The sequence below is a fragment of the Saccopteryx bilineata genome, chromosome 1 (genome assembly GCF_036850765.1).
Source record: "Saccopteryx bilineata isolate mSacBil1 chromosome 1, mSacBil1_pri_phased_curated, whole genome shotgun sequence".
In the NCBI taxonomy this organism is placed as follows: Eukaryota; Metazoa; Chordata; class Mammalia; order Chiroptera; family Emballonuridae; genus Saccopteryx; species Saccopteryx bilineata.
The window spans coordinates 182,354,465-182,375,835 of record NC_089490.1 but is presented as its reverse complement, the minus strand read 5'-3'; the positions used below and the strand labels follow the sequence as shown (position 1 = coordinate 182,375,835).

The 21,371-nt window shown below is 48.2% G+C and overlaps 1 protein-coding gene across 2 annotated transcripts in view; it reads right to left on the bottom strand.

The window, feature by feature from the left end:
- Positions 1 to 100: 100 nt before the first annotated feature.
- GATB (glutamyl-tRNA amidotransferase subunit B) overlaps positions 101 to 21,371 on the bottom strand; it is a 67,206-nt gene continuing 45,935 nt past the window's right edge. The window contains exons 10-14 of one of the 2 annotated variants that reach the window (XM_066280880.1): positions 16,425 to 16,558; positions 13,253 to 13,331; positions 2,270 to 2,404; positions 530 to 659; positions 101 to 284 (exon numbers count right to left, since the gene is read on the bottom strand). In XM_066280880.1, the coding sequence (XP_066136977.1) occupies positions 531 to 659; positions 2,270 to 2,404; positions 13,253 to 13,331; positions 16,425 to 16,558 (477 nt within the window). In that variant the 3' untranslated portion in view covers positions 101 to 284; position 530. Of the gene's footprint in view, positions 660 to 2,269; positions 2,405 to 13,252; positions 13,332 to 16,424; positions 16,559 to 21,371 lie in introns of both variants that reach the window. The other variant, XM_066280871.1, reaches the window with a different exon arrangement.

The following is a 21,371-nucleotide window of genomic DNA, read 5'->3' as shown; positions in this document are numbered from 1 at the left end:
GGCACCATTGTTGCTCAGTGGATGGGTGAACAATACCAGTACCTGATCCGAGACTAATCGCCGCCTTCTTGCCCTCCCGAGAACTCTCCAGACAAATGTGTGTTTACCGTGTCGATGGATTTATTCTGTTGTCTTCATCAATCTATTTTCAGGTCTACAGTGCTGCATCCAGGCTCTGGCTCTCTGCTAGCCCGCAGCACCCGGCACAGAGCTGCCGTCTGGATGCACCCGCACGCTTGCTGAAGGAACCACAGAACGGGCTTTTCCCAGAGAGGTACCAGTATCTGGAACAGCACGTTTCACGTAGTTCAGATTTATCAAGCACTAGCATGTACTATCTGTTCACACTGTGCAGCTGAGACGGAGCTGCTCTGACGTCAGTGACACCAACGGGGGAGGCTACAGTCTGTGGGGCTGGCCCACGGCACAGGGTCAGGCGTGGCCATGGGCGCTGGCCTGGCCCAGGGTGAGGACGCCAGCACGTCAGGTTTCAAGGCTCCGGCTCCCTCAGGCACAGGACCCAGAATACCTCATGACGACAGCTCCTTCTCCAGAATCTCCTTTATCACAGTCGGGTCTGCTCGGCTGAGTGTCGCTTTTCGAACCAACCCGATCAGTTTATTTATAGCTCTGGGGTTTCCCTTCTTCATATCCATTACCTTACAAGACAGAAATTGTCTTAGAGGAGAAAATACAGAGATTCATTCCTAAAAGTCCTAAATTAAGGTTTAGCTTTACTGAAATTTAAATTGTTTTTTTCTTGTAGTGTTAGATGTGAAATGAAGAGGGATGAGGGGAGGGGTGAACTTCCGAGGCGGTTTCTAGGCTCCGGTCAGAGGAGGTGCTGCCACTTTGCCCTCTGATTAAAATGGCCCAGGACTGTGCTGTGCCCGAGGGGCTCCTACAGCTCGAGCCCCCCCTGGCTCCCGGGGGGGAGCCAGAGCGAGCGCCCGGTAGCCCAGGTGCGGCCCCTCTGCGCCTACCGCGCCGTTCAGCGGGCACTGGAATGGATGTGTGGCTTTCCTTCTCTCTGACTCCCGTGTGTGAGAACACAAGTCCACAGCGGGCAGCTCTCCCAGAGCATTTGCATGGGGTGGCATGCCCTGCGGTGGGGACCACAAACGTGGGAGGCATGGCATGCCCATCCAATGGTCACCTGCCTGGCCTCCTAGCCTGCAGCATCTCCGTCGGCAACAGCGTCTGTGAGTACCTACACTCAGCGTGAACAGGCCTGACACTAAAAGTGTGTCTCTCCCTGTCACTTTCCAGAGCAGCCCATGTCCCCGGCAAGCTGATGGGTGGGGTGGGGGTGTTAGTTTGAAAGAGGTGCTAGCAATTTCCCCCCCGCTGAAAAATATCTCTACCCAGGGGTCGGGAACCTATGGCTCGCGAGCCAGATGTGGCTCTTTTGATGGCTGCATCTGGCTCGCAGCCAAATCTTTAATAAAAAAAATAACGTTAAAAATATAAAATATTCTCAGGTATTACAATCCATTCATTTCCTACCGCTCATGTGCATGGTTGCAGGTGGCTGGAGCCAATCACAGCTGTCCTCTGGGACAACACCAAATTTTTATTGGATAATGCTTAACGTACACGGGTCATTGTATAGCTCTCACGGAATTACATTTTAAAATATGTGGCATTCATGGCTCTCTCAGCCAAAAAGGTTCCCGACCCCTGTCCTAGATGATATGATTAGATTTGGGGAGGGAGGGATGGTAATCATTGTAGCTTTTCTATTTCGTTCTATGCTCAGAACACGTGACTTGGTTTTCAGCTATGCTTCTGGTAAGGACTTTCTGCATTATTTATACATAATTGTCCTTTCTGCTTCTTAAAAGCATGAAGCTGAAGGGCTTCCCTACCTCCTGTGCCTGCAGCCTGCCTGCTGGTTTGTCATGAGAGGCCCTCCCCAGTAGAGCTGGCTGGGCCCTCTGAACGCCGGCCACTGGAGGAGGGCAGCCTGAGGAGGTCGGGACGTGGACCTAGGGAGCGAGAACAGCCCCTCAAACTGCACCCCCACGGGGTTCAACTGCAGGGGTGGATTTTCTTTTTCCTTGGGAAAAGTTGTACTTTTTTCTAATATTCACCTAATTTCAGCTCTTGACCTTAGCTAAAAAACTGACAAAAATACTCAGGGAATTACTGATGAAACTGGGTCAGCCATTATTAGGAGGCACCGCCGAGCTGGCACAGGGGCCCGCGGGCCAGGGTGCGGCCCCTCGCCGGTGGACACAGACCCTCTGTAGTGCACAGGCGCAGTTACCACTTGCGGGTTCTCCTCCAGCGTGGCCCGGCACAGCTGCTCCAGCGCCGCCCGGTCCTGCAGCAGCTCCAGCCGCTTTTCTGCCACAATCTGCGTGGGGCTCTTCCCCTCAGTCCGCCACAGCTCCTCAAACACCTGCCGCGGGGGGGGGGGGGGGGGACAGAGAAGAAGGGGTCAGCGGGCAGATCAGTGCCCCTCCAGCCATGTGGGCCTGGCCCCAGGGTGACCTGGTTCTCTGGGAGCACTGGGGCGTGCAGGCACACCTGGAGCCCCACTGCACAGAGCATTAGGCCGCACCTCTGGACAGGGACTCCCCACTGGCTGACTCAAACCACATGGCCGGGGCTGTGGGAGGCCAGAGGTGATTAGTCAGGCTCCTGCTTCCAGGAATCAGAGGGCCCGGCACAGCTCTGTCTCACTGAGACAGACATTGTGGTAAAGGATGGGGCTCACAGGCTACAGCAGGCAACCCTGTGCTCAGACAGGATCCAGGAACCCAGCCTGCTTGGAAACATCATTTCAGGGGAGCCGGAAAGTGGCCCCATAATGAAGATACAAAATGGAAAGTAACTGAAAACATTAACTCATAATCCACAGGGACCTGGCCTATTGCATTTATCCCTGACAGGCGGAGCTGGCCCCAGTCTGGCTAGCATGATCAGCAGTTAATGGTGTTTGCACTTTCCTACTTAGAAAATAACAACAAAATCCCAAACTTACTAAAGTTGGGAAAAAATTATTTTCAAAGAAGGCATTTCCTAGGGTACTTGGCTCATTCCTCTTATTGTTCTAGTGAAAGCCGGAAGGGGCCGGAATCCGTTAGTGTCCTGTGGCTCCTCCCTGTGCCAGTCTGCAGTCAGCACAGAGTGAGAACACCCCCAGGCCATTCCTCCAGCTCCCCGAGAGAGAGACAGCTGCTCAGCGATTAGCACAGAGGACGTCTGGTCAAGGTGGCAGAGGGGGGAAAGCCGAGCTTGCCTCTTCCCATGACCACACCAAAATAACAACAGAGTTACAGAACACCCACCACTGAGAACCACCTGGAGACAAGCTGGACGGCATTCCTGAAAAGAAGCCACCACTTGAGCACAGTAGAAGGGGTGGAGACAAGAATGGGAAGGTTGTCTCGGCTGTGGAGGGCCCCTGAAGAGTGAGGGGTCCAGCCCAGGGCATCAGTGCCGGGAAGAGACATCCCCATACCTTGTGGCTGTGAAAACCCAGCAGGGACTGCACGGGAGTGGGACAGACAGCAGGGGACGGAGGCGCCCCTCTTGAGGGGCCCGAGCATGGCCGCATGCCCTCACAGACTCATTGCTCTGGGCTCTAGCACAGTGGCAGCAGCTCAAAAGGCACCAGAAACACACAGGAACTGAACTGACTGGCTTCAGAGCAGAGGGACAGGGGTGGCCCAGCTCCCTTCAGAGACAGAGTGCTGGCAGAAGTCACTGCTCCTTTCCTGAGCTCCTCTCCCATCCAGACAGCCTGACAGAGGCAGGCGCCAAACCTTAGCTCTCCATCAACCGTCAGCCTGGCTGCTCGCCCGGCCCGGGTGAGCCCTTGAGACCCCTCCGCACTCAACATGGTTGCCCAGCCTGAGCCACTTCCAGCGGCTCCTCCCCATAGCAGCCTTCCTCAGCTCGTGCTGTGGGCTCTCCTGAAATCTCTCAGAGGTCCACAAACCCCAGACAGGCAGCAGCTGGCCTTGGCGTGCTCTCTCCCTCTTGCTCAGTGGCCCCAAGCCTGGCACAAATGACAACCAATTTCAACTTGTATTTTAACTTCATTAGGTGGCCCCAAGCCCAGTATAAGCCGTGGCTTGGAATGTAGCCTCAACTAAGCAGCCACAGCCCACACAAGTGATGGCTAGCGTCAGCTCACACTGTGGCATCCACCAAAGGGTCTCAAGCCCCAGTACAAGTGGCAACTAACCACAGATTACTCTGTAGCCCCAAGCCTGGCAGAAGCAGTTGCTGACCTTGGCCTGTACCCCCCGGCTGAGGTGGCTCCAGAACCAACACACCTCGTGGCAGGCTTCAGACAACACCAGACCATCACCCAGCCAGGTCCACAAGTGACATATGAAAGACAGACGTGGCTGTACCAGACCCTGCTAAGCAACTTCCACTCCACAGGGTCAACTCCTGCACAACAGTCCCCAAATAACCAAAGCAATTTTGAGAAAGAACAAAATTGGAGAGATCACGCTACCTGTCTTTAGGCTGTACTACTGGGCTATGGTGGTCCGGGCAATGTGGAGCTGCCGTGGGGGCAGAGGTGGGGAGCCGGTGTGAGGGCAGAGGTGGGGAGCCGGCGTGGGGACTGGGGTATGGATCAATGGGGCAGAGTAGAAAGCCCAGAGGTAAGCCCGCATCTCTATGGTCAGCTGACCTATGATAGGGAGGCAGAGGTGCATAGTGGGGTGAGGGCTGTCTCTTGTGTGCACGGTGTTGAGAATGCAGGACAGATAAATACATGCAGGGGAGAGAGGCTGAACCCCTCTCTTGCTTTGTATACAGGAATGAACTTGGAATGGACAGGGGACTTGGGTGCAGGACCTGAGACCATGGAGTTCCTCAAGGGAAATAGTCAATTCTCAGGCAAGGGAAACAAAAGAAATAAACAAATGGGACTATATCAAACTAAAGTTTTTGTGCCGAAGGAAACCATTAGCAGAACAAGGGGACAACCTACTGAATGAGAAAAGACATTCACCAGTAATAGACCCAGTGAGAAGTTAACATACAAGACAGACGAGGAACTCGTACCACTCAGCACCCCAAACCAAACAACCCAGTTGAAGAATGACCCGACTGAGCATTCAGGTGGACATGAAGGAAATGCTCAGTGTCAGGAGTCATCAGGGAAATGCAAGTAAGAGCTGCAATGAGATCACCTTGCACCTGTTGGAATGACTATCACCAATAAATCAACAAACAGCAACTGCTGGCCAGGACGTGGCTGGGGAAGGCAGGAGGGAAAACCCCCTACACTGCGGGTGTGATTGTAAACTGGTGCAGCCACTGTGGGAGCTTTTTAGAATACTGGAAATGGAACTGCCCTGTGACCCAGTGGTTCCACTTCTGGGTGATGATCTAGAGAAGTCCGTAACAGGATGTGTGCGCCCCATACGCTGACTGCAGCGTGTTTACATAGGCCAGGGCGCGAGGAGCCTAAGTGCCGACCAGTAGATGACTGGCTAAAGAAGATGTGGTACGTACATGAACCGGACTATGACGTGGCCACAAAAATGAAGGCAATCTTGCCATTTGTGACAACATGAATACCTAGAGGGTATTCTGCTAAGTGAAATGAGTCAAAGACAAAACCATATGGTTTCATTTATGTGGAATCTAAATACAAAACAAATGAACTCACAAACTGATGGCTGTCAGATTGGGAGTAGGGAGCTGGGTGAAAAGATGATGGTATTAAGAAGTACCAATTGGCAGTTATAAAAACAGTTACAGGGACGTACAGCTATACTTTACAAAGGGAATACCGTCAATACTATTGTAATAACTATGTGTGGTGTCAGATGAGTACTAGACTTACTGGGGCAATCACTTTGCAAGGTGGATAAATGTCTGCTCACCATTGTACACCTGAAACTAATATATTGAAAGTGAACTGTAACTGAAAAAACAAATGACCACATCTAGCAAAGCACATGACGGGGAAAGTGCTCAGTGTCTCAGCAGAGCTCCGAGTTTTCCTCAGCCTGGACAGAAACAAACTACAAACATTCCTCACGGCTCAGCCAGGCGGTGTGCCTTGGCTTAGCTGTCAGAAGACCCGGTGAGGGTGGCCGAGAGGCGCCTCTGGCAGGTCCCCATCCTCTCCCTGCAGGGCTCTCCTCTGGCTGCCACCCAGCAGCCTTGGCTGCTTAGAGAGAACCTGTCCCTCCTCTTAGAAGAATACAGAACATGCATCCTCCAATTCAACTTTTCAAATATTTGTTCAGCTTAACAATGAGTAAGGGCATGGAGAGAGAGGGAGGGGCTCAAAAACGGGCAGGACCTTTCTCTGCCCTCCTCACACTTCCCGGGGGTCCCAGCAGCACAGGGACGGGAAGACAGAATGCTCTGTGATGCGCGTGCTTCTCAGGGCGCGGATACATTTTTCTTACATTAAGACTTAAAACTTGATACGGGAGTTGATGCTTCCTGCTCCTCCCCCCTTCTCTCTCTGTCTCTCTCTTCTCTCTCTCTCTCTCTGTCTCTCTCTCTCCCCCTCTCTCTCTCCTCTCTAAAAATGAAAAAAGACTTAAAACTTTAAAATGTTTCTAATTTAAATGTTATTAATGTTTAAATGTTATTAATGTTATTAATACGTGATCATTGTAGAAAATAAGAAAATATAGACAAGATAAAAAGAAACCATCTGTACTCCCATTCCCTCAAGATAACCAATGTTAGTATTTTGAAGTTTTTCCCTTCTTTTTCGTGTTTTGTAACAGTTGTGCTCACAATGTAATACAACGTGTGACCTGCTTTTGCTTCACTTATTAGAGAAGTGCTTTCTTATAGTAATAAAAAATGAATATCCATCATGTAATTTATCGTGATTAAATTACTCCCTCCTGGTAGGCATTTAGACCGTGACCAATGTTTATTCTGTGCATCTCTACTGTTTCCTAAAAAAGCTGCGAGTTGAAAATGTCCAACATTCAAAAGAGAGAGTGGAGATCTCAGGAGACTCCAGGTCTCTGGCTCAGCGCAAGTCGCCTGCAAGGGCTCACTTATCAGGAGTCTGCGCAGTGGCCCTTTACGGGAAAGGGGACGGAAGCTCAGCAAACATGGCCTTACAGCAGGCACCCTGGCAGGCCTGGGGCCACTACCAGGCCCTCCTGGAGCCACCGAAGGGGCCCCAGCCTCCAGGTCAGAGCCCGCAGGGCGCTCTTCCCCGGCCACCTTACAAGACTCTGTGGTTGCCAGCCTCATGCTGCAGCACAAATGCTCAGCTTTGGTCTCTGTTTAGTCATCACCCTGGGAAGTGCTATCCAAGTACAACTGTTCTGGCCGCATGCGGCTCCCAGGCCCACTGCTGCCCACCCAAGACACACAGACAGAGCAAGAAAGTCCCAGTGCAGTGCTGGTCACCTGTGCTAACACATGCCCACCGAGAGTGCGGGCAGTGCAAGCTGGGAACCGCCATCACATCACTGAGCTGGCTCTGAGACAGAGGACAGGAGCTCACCCTCAGTGCCCGGGAGCCGCGTTCACATAGCCTCTTGCCTACTACCCCAGTGTTTCTCGAGCTAATGCTATTATATTTTTAAAGTATACGGGAGGAAGGATGGAAGGAAAGCAGGCAGGCCCCTCGCCCAACCTGGGGACTTCCAGGGTCAGAGTGTGGAAGAAAGGCCTGTTCAGAGGACAACAGCAGGCAGGGGGCTGTGACAGTTACTGTGAGGAACATCCCTTCTCGACAGAGGCAGCACTACTAGGAAAGGCCATCTTTCTAGAAAGGAACAAACATTAATCCAAACCTTTAAGAGAAGCAGGGTCATGTGAAATGTACAAAGAACTGAAGCACTAAAAGGGAGGAAAAGACAAAATCATTTGTATGCATGACTTATAACACTGTCTACAAAGGTTTTTGATTTTTTTTCAGGAAGGCCGCATAGGAGACAAGCGGAAGTAACAAAGTGAAGGATATATATCCTGTGATAATCTCAATAGATGCATTAAAAGCATTTGACAAGATATAACACCCATTTAACTCTCAAAATGGGTTTAGAATGAAAGTACCTCAACACAATAAAGGCCACATGACAAACCTAGAGCTAACACCACACCCAAAGGTGAATAACAGTTTTTCCTCTAGACTCAGGGACAGGATAATAACGCTCACTCTTGCCAATTCTATTCACATGGTAGTCAAGTCCTAGCCAGAGCAATTAGGCAAGGGGAAAAAAGCCATCCAGCCTGGGAAAGAAGAAATAAAACTATCACTATTTGTGGATGACATGATTTCATATGTAAAAAACCCTTAGACTCCACCAAAAAACCATTAGAAATAATAAACAGTCAAGTTGCAGGATACAAAATCAATATACAAAACTTGTGTTTCTATATACTAACAACAAACTGTCAGAGTAAAGAAGAAAACAATTCCTTTACAGTTGCAACAAAAAGAATAAAATACCTAGGAATAAACAAAGGAGGTGAAAGATACACACACACACACACACACACACACACACACACACACTGAAAACTATAGGACAATTTTGGAAAAAAACTGAAGAAAACAAAGAAATGAAAAGATATTCCATTTTCATGAACTGGAAGAATTAACATTGTTAACATGTCCTTATTACCTAAAGGAATCTACAGATTCAGTGCAGTTCCTATCAAAATCCCAATGGCATTTTTCACAGACATAGAACAAAACATCCTAAAATTTGTATGGTACCACAAAAGACTCTAACAGCCAAAGCAATCCTAAGAAAAAAGAACAAAGCCAGAGGCACTGCACTCCCTGAGTGCAAACTGCTACAAAGCTGTAAGTATAATAAAAAACTAAGTAATACTGAAAACTATAAAGCTTTGCATATTCTACCCCTTGAAATAACCACCATTAATATTGGATGAATACCATTCCAGGCATCTTTCCATGCATGTAAGCCCACAGAAGGATGGATTCTTTTTTTATTTTTTTTATTTTTAATAAATTTTTATTAATGGTAATGGGATGACATTAATAAATCAGGGTACATATATTCAAAGAAAACATGTCTAGGTTATTTTGTCATCAAATTATGTTGCAAACCCCTCGCCCAAAGTCAGATTGTCCTCCGTCACCCTCTATCTAGTTCTCTGTGCCCCTCCCCCTCCCCCTAACTCTCTCCCTCCCTCCCTCCCATGTCCTCCCTCCCCCCCCCACCCTTGGTAACCACCACACTCTTGTCCATGTCTCTTAGTCTCATTTTTATGTTCCACCAATGTATGGAATCATGTATTTCTTGTTTTTTTCTGATTTGCTTATTTCACTCCTTATAATGTTATCAAGATCCCACCATTTTGCTGTAAATGATCTGATGTCATCATTTCTTATGGCTGAGTAGTATTCCATAGTGTATATGTGCCACATCTTCTTTATCCAGTCTTCTATTGAAGGGCTTTTTGGTTGTTTCCATGTCTTGGCCACTGTGAACAGTGCTGCAATGAACATGGGGCTACATGTGTCTTCACGTATCAATGTTTCTGAGGTTTTGGGGTATATACCCAGTAGAGGGATTGCTGGGTCATAAGGTAGTTCTATTTGCAGTTTTTTGAGGAACCACCATACTTTCCTCCATAATGGTTGTACTACTTTACAGTCCCACCAACAGTGAATGAGGGTTCCTTTTTCTCCACAGCCTCTCCAACATTTGCTATTACCCGTCTTGTTGATAATAGCTAATCTAACAGGAGTGAGGTGGTATCTCATTGTAGTTTTGATTTGCATTTCTCTAATAACTAATGAAGCTGAGCATCTTTTCATATATCTGTTGGCCATTTGTATCTCTTCCTGGGAGAAGTGTCTGTTCATGTCCTCTTCCCATTTTTTTATTGGATTGTTTGTTTGTTTGTTGTTGAGTTTTATGAGTTCTTTGTAAATTTTGGATATTAGGCCCTTATCTGAGCTGTCGTTTGAAAATATCAGTTCCCATATAGTTGGCTGTCTGTTTATTTTGATATCAGTTTCTCTTGCTGAGCAAAAACTTTTAATTCTGATGTAGTCCCATTCATTTATCTTTGCCTTCACTTCTCTTGCCATTGGAGTCAAGTTCATAAAATGTTCTTTAAAACCCAGGTCCATGATTTTAGTACCTATGTCTTCTTCTATGTACTTTATTGTTTCAGGTCTTATATTTAGGTCTTTGATCCATTTTGAATTAATTTTAGTACACGGGGACAGGCTGTAGTCGAGTTTCATTCTTTTGCATGTGGCTTTCCAGTTTTCCCAACACCATTTGTTGAAGAGGCTTTCTTTTCTCCATTGTGTGTTGTTGGCCCCTTTATCAAAGATTATTTGACCATATATATGTGGTTTTATTTCTGGGCTTTCTATTCTGTTCCATTGGTCTGAGTGTCTATTTTTTTGCCAATACCATGCTGTTTTGATTATCGTGGCCCTATAATATAGTTTAAAGTCAGGTATTGTAATGCCCCCAGCTTCATTCTTTTTCCTTAGGATTGTTTTGGCTATTCGGGGTTTTTTATAGTTCCATATAAATCTGATGATCTTTTGTTCCATTTCTTTAAAAAATCTCATAGGGATTTTGATGGGAATTGCATTAAATTTGTATATTGCTTTGGGTAATATGGCCATTTTGATTATATTTATTCTTCCTATCCAGGAACAAGGAATATTTTTCCATCTCATTGTATCTTTTTCGATTTCCCTTAACAATGCTTTGTAATTTTCATTATATAGGTCCTTTACGTTCTTTGTTATGTTTATTCCTAGGTATTTTATTTTTTTTGTTGCAATCGTGAAGGGGATTATTTTTTTGAGTTCGTTTTCTAATATTTCATTGTTGGCATATAGAAAGGCTATGGACTTTTGTATGTTAATTTTGTATCCTGCGACCTTACTGTATTGGTTTATTGTTTCTAATAATCTTTTTGTGGAGTCCTTCGGGTTTTCGATGTATAGGATCATATCATCAGCAAAAAGTGATAGCTTTACTTCTTCTTTTCCGATATGGATGCCTTTTATTTCTTTGTCTTGTCTGATTGCTCTGGCCAGAACTTCTAGCACCACGTTGAATAAGAGTGGAGAGAGTGGACAACCCTGTCTTGTTCCTGATTTAAGGTAGAAAGTCCTCAGTTTTATGCCGTTTAATAGGATGTTGGCTGATGGTTTATCATATATGGCCTTTATCATGTTGAGATATTTTCCTTCTATACCCATTTTGTTGAGAGTCTTAAACATAAAATTGTGTTGTATTTTATCAAAAGCCTTTTCTGCATCTATTGATAAGATCATGTGGTTTTTGTTCTTTGTTTTGTTGATATGGTGTATTACATTAACCGTTTTGCGTATGTTGAACCAGAAGGATGGATTCTTTATAAAAAAACAAATACCATTTTTTTTCCACCAGAAATTCAGAAAACAAGGAAGAAATATAAAGAGGCAGCACCACCACGGCGACAGTAAATAGGGAGACTTCCTTGTGCAGCACAAGGTCCACACCTTTCCCGCCCGACTCCTGTCACTGTGCCCCCTCAGGAAGCCAGGAGTCGTCCCGGCCCCTTTACACGTGCTGGAAGTCTGTCTAGAATCTCTACCCAAGCCCGGCTGTCAGCCCCTTCCAGCAGTGTCCATTTCACTACCTTGGGGTTTTTCCTTTCTTTTTTTGGTGGGGCAAGATGAGTGCAAGGGAAGACATTTCCCTCCTCTCATTTTAAATGCTACAATTCACCTGCTCTTTTATGTACATATATATATATATATATTTTAAGCCCTTAGGCCATATAATCTTTCTGCTACTGCTGAGCATTTCCTAAACATTTGTATTCCTCTGCCATCCAGGCCACCAGACTGCTTTCTTAACTGCGCGAACGCCATGCTGACAGCCTCCCTCGGTGGCGGAGAACAGCCCTCGGTGATGGGGAACAGCCCTCGGTGGCGGAGAACAGCCCTCGGTGGCGGGGAACAGCCCTCGGTGGCGGGGAACAGCCCTCGGTGATGGGGAACAGCCCTCGGTGGTGGGGAACGGAGAACAGCCCTCGGTGATGGGAAACAGCCCTCGGTGGCGGGGAACAGCCCTCGGTGGCGGAGAACAGCCCTCGGTGGCGGAGAACAGCCCTCGGTGGCGGGGAACAGCCCTCGGTGATGGGGAACAGCCCCTGGTGATGGGGAACAGCCCCTGGTGATGGGGAACAGCCCTCGGTGGCGAAGAACAGCCCTCGGTGATGGGAAACAGCCCTCGGTGGCGGGGAACAGCCCTCGGTGGCGGGGAACAGCCCTCGGTGGCGGGGAACAGCCCTCGGTGGCGGAGAACAGCCCTCGGTGGCAGGGAACAGCCCTCGGTGGCAGGGAACAGCCCTCGGTGGCGGGGAACAGCCTTCGGTGGCGGAGAACAGCCTTCGGTGGCAGGGAACAGCCCTCGGTGGCAGAGAACAGCCTTCGGTGGCGGGGAACAGCTCTTGGCGGCTCCCGCCTCCAGCTTGACAGCACCAGTGCAGGTGATGCTCCTGGCGCCTCCTCATTAGCCAGAAGCAGCCACTTTCCAAAGCCTCACTTTGTAATCTGCCATGACTGTCGATGTGTATAAATATTAAATGCAAAAGGGACCATTAAAATAACATTAAGTTTCTGGCTGATGCATTGACAGCTGCAGACATTTGAAGTTGAGATCAGGCGGCCGCCTTGGTGCTCTTTACCTTGCTGGGTGCTTACGTTGCTGAGTGTTCAGAATTCCAGGAATCTTTCACCCGCCTCAGTCAGCGGAGGCAGAGCTAATGCGATTTTTCAGTTTTCACACATGGGGCACATGCGGAACATTTTCTCTAAGCCCATTTGACCTCACCCTTCTTGCTGAAAGACTGACTTTCAGGGGCGACCACACACCAGACAAATGAGCCCAGGTACCAGGCTGGGAAGCGGCCGAGGCTGCAGAGGGAGCGCCAGCGTGGCTGGTGCAGGAGGCTGCCCCGCCTCCTCCAGAGCACGGCAAGTTCACAGTCGGAAGCCACCAGGGCCTTCAGGTCCCAGACTTCTACATACAGCTGTCTGGGAAACAGGCCGGCCAAGCCAAACAGTAACTATTGCCTTTGGTTAGCAAAGGTGAGAAGCAAGCCACCTGCCTAACTCCCACTGGCTTTATTTCGCTCGCTAAATAAAACATTTCTACCTTTCAGTACAAAAATAGCACTTTCAGGCTTTGAACATTTCAATTAGGAAACTCAGGGATGGCATTTTAAGCTTCACGGAAAACCTTTACTGTGATAGCAGAGCAGTCAGAAGCTTTGGGAAGAGTGGACATACCTGCTTAGCTGCTGCTGAAGAAATGGCTTTCCTGTCCAGGAGGTTGAGAAGCTCGGCCAGTGCAGAAGGTGTGACAGGACTAGCCACCCCCAAAAGGAGAGAAAAGAAATGTACACATCACATTGTCGGCATTTCCATTTATAGTCAGAACTGGAACTCTGACTTTATAGGTGTAAGACATTAACCCCCACCCAGGAAGGCAGACAACAGGCCAGCCGGGCTGTTACCTGTGTATTTTGTATGTTATGATATAACACGTTTTTGTGCCTGGTGTTGTTTTAGCTTTGTTTTATCACGCTACAATAACAGCTGTTTGGCAGAGGCTGTAGCAACAGACAACTGCTCAGTTTAATTAGTCAGAGGAGGGAGGTGGCTGTAAACTCATGAACCATGACGAGGAAGGAAAAAAACCCAGTAATTAAATATTTTCAACGGAACGATCAACCTAAAAATCAATTCACACAAAACAGCTGACAAAGCCACTTTTTTGAGTGTTTTGTACAAATATAAATTCTTTTTAACGGTGAGAGTTTTTCTTTAAAAACACAATGACTACCCACTATATCTTCAGCCATCCTCACGGGCATCTCCATAGACTGTTCTCTCCAACAGCTTTCTGGACACAGAAGGTCCCAGAATTCATTAGCTATACTTCTAGGACATGACTTATTTACCAAGATTCTGTGATATAAAAGGCCAAGGAGCAAACAAAGTGTTATTAATTCACATCCAGGGATAGGAGTGTGTGTGTGTGTGTGACGTGGGGCAGCTGCAATGACCACCTAGATTAGTGAAAAGATTATTTCTTTTAAATTATATGGTTTTGCTACTTCCAAACATATACAGCCGCTAGGCTAATGAAACACTGTCTATCTGAGGTCATTAGGGGACTAGTTTTAAATAGACAGGAACAACTTATAAATAGCCCATTAGTGTGTCTGTGTAAATGAGAGCTTCTGAAATGCTCAAGGCCACTTGAAAACACCTTCTGTTTAAGTCTTGGCTGCCATCATTCACTATTAATTTCTCTGTAAGCTCTTAGACAATAAAAAGGAAACTACCATTTAGCCTCTGCCAATTTCTATGAATTTCAAACTACTCCAGTGCAAGTTAACCAGGTATGACTTACTGTAGTCTGAGTCAAGCACAGTGAACCTCATCAGGGTTGTTCACTGAAAACAGCTACCACACTGAGGCAGACACCATCCTTAAAGTGCTTGTTTATCCCAGAGTGCATCTGGATAAAGGTAATTCCAAGTGGAAATGAGGTTTGGAGAGTGCCTGGTGTTATTAAGTGGGTATCCGGAGCATCTGTGCTGCACCCTGATTGAATCTGAACAGGAAGAGGGGTGGAGGGCTGGGAAATAAACGGATACCCCTTCCCCAGCCTTCCACCCTTACTGACAAATAATAGAGAATACGGCTGTTTTAAAATGCAGGTTTCTGAGAGGTCCGGCAATCTAGAAAACACAGTGGCCAGCTCGAGAGCAGGCTGTGTGGGACCACAATCAGCACCAAGGCTGCACTGGATTTCCAGAGCATGTCAGAAAAGGGGGTCCCTGCTCCTGCATGAGATGACAGAAGGGGTGTTGGGACAGAGAAGGACGAAAATAAAACATCACAAAAAATAATCCGCCTTTCATCTAATGACCTTAATTCATTAGTTAGATCATACATTTACACTATCAAATACGTCCACTGACCTACTAGAATTTGGGATTTCTTAATCACCTTTTTATACCCACAATGCTTGACATCTAAGAGGTCAGTAATATTTGTGTCATGAAATTCTTTCTTCCAACAGGGATAGCTTGGTAGACTGCATATACCAACTCCAGATATACCGGGGCTAACCAAGTAAGATGGTGACCAAGATCACTTACCCCGAAAGATCCCACCCATCTGGTAAATAAAATTAATCTTCAGCAGCAAATTAGTAACTGAGAATGAGATTATAAAAACAATAACATACCGCTTCCAAAGCAATATACTTGAAGTAATTAAAAAGCCAAATCAAACAAGAACGTTTATGGTTGGACCCTTACCAGTCTTCTGAGAGGTATTTAAAGATGGATGCTGATTTGCAAAATCAGTTTCTGCCAACTTGATCTCTAGAGCAGCATTTTTCTACCTTTTTATACTTGGGGACCGGTGAAAATCAGAGAATTATTTCGGGGACCAGTAAGTCCCCAGAAATCACCCTGGGCATAAGCAAATTCGACTGAGATCATTGGGTTGATGCTCTTCATTCAACATCAGGGTAGTTAACTTTTTGCAGACCAGCACAAAACTTCTAGTGGTCGGTCCGGGACTGGTGGTTGAAAATCACTGTTCTAGAGTGTTCCTTGCCAGGTGTCATCATGAGACTATTGCTAGCTTTGCAGTACTGCTGTTCTAGGCTTTGGAAAGGTTCGCCCTAGTGGCTGAGGTTGTTCATTAATGTCTGTTCCCAGGGGCGACTGGTATACCAGCCCAGCTAACGGGTCTTTGAACGGAGTGGGAAGAGACCTGCAGGAACAGCCAAGTGCAGTCGACCCTTGAACAGTGCCGGGGGTGGGCACTGACTGCACACACAGTCTCACTCGCTCAGCACGTTTAACTTCCCCCAAACTGAACAGCCTACTGTTGAGTGGAAGCCTTACCAATAACGTACAGTTGATTAACACACGTTTTGTATATTATACGTATTCTTATAATAAACTAAGCTAAAAAAATGTTAAGAGAATCATAAGAAAAATACATTTACAGTATTTATTGGAAAAAACCTGCATATTACTGGACTAAGCACAGTTCAAACCTGTGTTGTTCAAGGGTCAATTGTATACTTTTATTTCGAATTGGGTACTCTTGGGATTCTGAAACTTTAGTGTGTATGAATTGTTTGGGTCAGTAGCAGGCGGTCTGAGTTCACTCAACAGGCTGACTTAACCTCGGCTCCTTCAGAAGCTGCCCTGTACCGCGCCGGACAGTGTTGGGGTCTGAACAAATGGTCGACTTCTCAGATGTGATGGAGGACAGCTTTAGAACTGGGAATCCACAGGGGGTGCTTGTGCCTTGCCAGGAGAGCCCGAGGGGGAGCGAGGAGAGCAAACCCCTGGTTCTACCCTATGTCACCCGCTCCTGGACCCAGAGCTGGTCATAGAGGAGGAGGGAACCCCCGGGCCCCACTCACCTCTCACTGACGGCGAGGTTCTGCTGCTTTAAAAAGCCCAGAAAAATGTTGAGGACCCAACTAGTCACTTTTTTGGGCTCTGCCCTAGTTTCTTTTATCACATTTTGGAAGAACTCCAGCAGGCCAACTTCATTCTATAAAGAAAAAAAATTGTGTAAAACTTCCAAAAATAAAAAAAGTGAAAGATCAGCATTCTGAAGGCAAATCAAACTGCCACCCTCTGCCTCTTCTGAGACACCGACTTGTTCTCGCCTCAACATGAGAGCGCACCAGAAAATTCTGGTCACTTTTGGTAAACAGCAAGTGTTCTCCTACTGTCCCAGTGTTTGTACAGCCTCTTCTCAAAGGGATGACCATGTTTCAGAGCCCCGACTCTACAGACCAGAGGAGGCTGACATCTGCTCTTCCCCACACTTGCCTGCCCTCCCCCACACTGCCCTTCCCCATACTCACCAGCCCCCCCCACTCACCAGCCCTCCCTCACACTGCCTTCCCTCACATTGGTCAGCCCTTCCCCACACTGCCCTCCCCCATACTCACCAACCCTCCCCCCACACTCACCTGCCCTCCCCCACATTCACTTGACCTCCCCCCACACTCACTTGCCCTCCCCCACTCACCTGACCTCCCCCACACTCACCTGACCTTCCCCACACTCACCTGCCCTCCCCCACACTCACCAGCCCTCCCCCACACTCGCCTGCCCTCCCAGTGTCAGCCCCGTGTGCCCTGTCACCCTCGGCCCTGGGCCTCCAGCATGCAGTCCCATCTCTTCCCAGTCCTGTCCTCTGCTGGAAGTCCTGGTGATTGCTAGAATAACAATGCAAGAAAAGCAAACTAGGAAGGAACAAACAGAATATTCTACCTCTGTAAAACTAAAAGTGGACTGGAACTGTATTCATCTTCACGTCATCCCAAGAGGTGACAGAAAAAACAAAACAAAAAAAGTGACAGGGGACGCATTTTCAGTAGTACATTTCCCCAACATGCTGAATTCAAATCAAACCACTCTTCCCTCAAAATATTCCTTTTCAACTTTATACTTCGGGTAAGGTTCCCGCCCTTGCCCCCTTTCAGAGAACCGTCATTAAACAGAAGGACTTTCTGGGAAAGGAAGACAGGAGGAAGCAGCGAGGTGTAGTAACACAAGTGCTCTGAAAACCGAGCTCTTGCAGGCGCTATAATAACTACATGGGCAAACAGGTGCCAAGGTGGACATTCCATAATAAAAAATCCATGTGCCCTTTGTAACAGATAAATTCTCCACTGACAGGCCACCTAAATAATCCCATAATCATCTCCTGAATCTCCTTCCAAGCCAATGCTGTTATTCTGCTCACACTAAAGCAGGGCAGAGGCCACCTCGGCAGCCAATGCTTGGCTACAGATAAAGGCAGAGGCAGGCAGCAGGAATAGGAAGTTCTGTTAACTTATGGAAAAGTATTCAAACCCCCACAAAGCTACACAGACCACTGGGGAGGCAGAGAGCACTCGCTACCCAGCCCCATCAGACGGGTAGAACTCCCTTTGTTCTTTCCCACACAGGCTAGCTGCTGGTGAAAACAGCCGTCAGGAGAACTCTGCCAAGGAAAAGTTTTCTAAATCCACCTAGAAATACTGCATTTGAACTTGCAGGCTTAGCTGAGCTGCTGGGACGTGATAAATATCTATTCCTCTCCCCTTGGGGTTTTTTTTATTGGATGGATAACATGGCAAGTCTGTCTTTTTGTGTCAGTGCTGTGAGGCAGCCCCTGAGAGCTGGGACTGTATCCCTCTGGGGAGCCTGTGGCTTTAGCACACACTCCGAAGGGGACAGGAAACTGCGCTCGTGATCGGGTGAGCTAGACGGGGGCTGAGGGAGGCTGAGCGGCTGCTGCCCAGAGAATGAGATCAGCAGGGAGTCACACATGGGTGCCTGCTCTAGTTCTTTAGGTCAGAAGCCCACTTTTCACGGAAAAACTACAAAACATTCTAGGTGATGTCTTCCTCGTTTTCCCGGGGGACAGGCAGATACTAATAGCTAGGCACAAATCTCAGAAGTCCCCAGGGAATGTGGCAGTGCAACCTTCTGGTTTTCTTAGAAAAACAGTGGGCCAGACCCTGGCAGGTTGGCTCAGTGGTAGAGTGTTGGCCCAGCATGTGGAAATCCTGGGTTCAATTCCAGCCAGGGCACACAAGAGAAGCGCCCATCTGCTTCTCCGCCCCTCCCCCTCTCCTTCCTCTCTGTCTCTCTCTTCCCCTCCCGCTGCCAAGGCTCCATTGGAGCAAAGTTGGCCCGGGCGCTGAGGACGGCTCCATGGCCTCCGCCTCAGGTGCTAGAATAGTGCAGGTTGCAGCGGAGCAATGCTCTTGATGGGCCGAGCATCGCCCCCTGGTGGGCATGCCGGGTGGATCCCGGTGGGGCGCATGTGGGAGTCTATCTGACTGCCTCCCCGCTTCTAACTTCAGAAAAAACAACAACAACAAAAAAAGCAATAGGCCAGTAATTCCCTTACTAAGAGCAAGGGAGAAAAGCCACTGCATCAGGAGACCCTTAACGGTAAGCAAGCCTTCGACTCAGCACTAATCTCCCCTGCGTGAGGCAGAGCTGAAAGTGCAGCGACAGGGGGGCAAGTTGCCTGGCCGACGATCCTGCCAGAAATAGCGAGTGCAGCAGGGACAAGTGGTCCTGTCTTTGGGATAATACCAGGCAGTCTTTACAGCTCTATGACTGGGAAGCATCCTTTTCACATTTTAATCAAATTTCCCACTCAATTACAGCCAGAACCAATGCCGCGTCAGCCTCTGAGACTAACAGGAACTCTCCTCCGCTTGTGGACATCAGCGGCCAGTGCTGGTGAGGCACGGCAGGGGGTCAGCCACCTCGCCTGCGCTGCCGCTCTGGGAAGGAACCCGGTTTTCCCCTGCATCCGGCCCTGGAAGCAAAGTGCCCAGAGCTGTCTTTTGCAGTCTCCCTTCAAAGACGATAAAACGTTGGAAGACCATCCAGTTGGAAGAGGATGAAGGCTGATTTCTCTACTGCCACACCCAGGGGCCCTGACGACAGGGCAGGACTCAGCTGACTATATTTAGAAGTTGAATGAAACCAGATAGAGACAGCTGCCCAGGGGTAGCTTCAGAGAAGAAAGGCCACAAAGCACCAGTTGAGCAACAGCTGGTTATGTGACAGGGGGGACCAGCAGCAAAGCGGCCCTAGATTAGCAGTCTGGACTAGTTAGAAGGCTCTCGAAGAGTACTTCTAGAATACCTGGGAGACAAGAGACCAAGAGCCAGCCCTGTGGGGAGCTGCACTCAGCTGCTGCTGTCAATGACATTAATAATAAATGTTCACAGCAATAATAAGTGTCAGGCACTGTTACAAGCACTTCCTCTATATTAAAACTCATTTAATTCCAACAACCACCCTGGGCGTCAGGGGACAGAATTCTCTTTTACAAATGAGGACACTGAGGCACTAACTTGCTAGAGGCCACAGAGCACTAACGTGGTGGGGCTGAGACTCCCACCTCTGTGGTCTACTCTCCTAACCTCCACGTTCCCCTCCTCTGACAAAGGAAATGGCACGTCCGTGCCTCCTGGGGACAGAGACCAAGCCCAGTGCCAGGCACACTGTAAAGCAACTTGCTCTTCAAAAGGACGCGCTTCCCCACTATGTCCATTATTTTATTTGCTGCCAGCCAGCTATTCGAAGGTTAACAAATTATTAAAAATGTTGCAAAGGCCCTTGGCAATTAGCTTAGAAATTAGGAGAAAATGTTAAGTTCACATTCCACCTTTGCCAGTGTACACTGGGCCACATGGCCCTCTCTGCTGTGACATGACACATGCCCGTTCCCAGATCACAAAGGAAGACAGTGGTGCCTCCCCACAATGGCCAGATCTGCGCCAGCCTCTCCTCGGCATCCTTCCACACCCTCTGCTGAGAGAAGGGACAGTGAGCATGTCTAAACCAAGACAACGGCCGATTCTGAAATAGCTTCTGATGTTGCAAAATAAATTACATTACTGCTCATATAGTTCTAAGATTAAGCGTCCTATATGTTACTGCATTCTAGCTCCTCTAACACAGAAACTCATGTGTGGGCTCATACCTACCCAGGAAGATCATGACTGTGGTGGGCACTGCTGACTGTACAGGAAACCCCACATCTGTGGACCAAACACAGCGGCCTCCCGGGTAAGGCACTCACATGTTACAAGGTATCATTTTGTGGAGGTACAAACACAAATTTCATCCATCCGCACTGTGGCTGGGGTGTTGGGGTGAGCAGCCACTGAGCACTTCTGGAGACACTGTGAGAAGGCCCCGTATGTGCCTATCAGTGGGGGCTCTGTTGTTCCCTCATTACCCCGTGAATCTGGCCATCACCACAAGATGTTAGTGCTGGGATGGAAATGGAAGTTAGGTAAGGGGGTCTGAGAGGAAGCAGCGATTCCGGGGTGGAGGCAGAAGTCAGGGCTGGATTGAGGGCTGGAATGGACAGTGGGAAGGAGATCGGGATCTAGGCTGAGAAGGAACCTGCCCTGTTTTTCATGGACACCAGCAGTGACCGCAGACCCTGGCAGCGAGTGAACTTGAAAGAAGGACTTGTGCAGAGGAGTCTTCAGTGGGGAAAGAACAAAAGGGAGTCCATTGGTGGCGTGAGGCTGCACAGGAGCCACACTCCTCCTGAGTATGTGAGGAGGAAGCCAGAACCCCGAACCGTCACTGCTACTCTCAAGAACACAGGGATCTGCAGAAGTTCTGAAACTGACCCAGAAACACCTAGGGTATGCTTGCTGGTCTGTCTCAAAGAATATACAACTAGAAAGTTCTCTAGTCCCATTTTGGTCTCCATAATTGCCACCCGTGGTTTATGTTCCCAGCAGGGTCCGAGAGCCCGTAGAATCTGAGCAGAACTCTGATCTCAAATATTCCTCCTGTGCTCTGCTCCCGGCAAAGCTGGG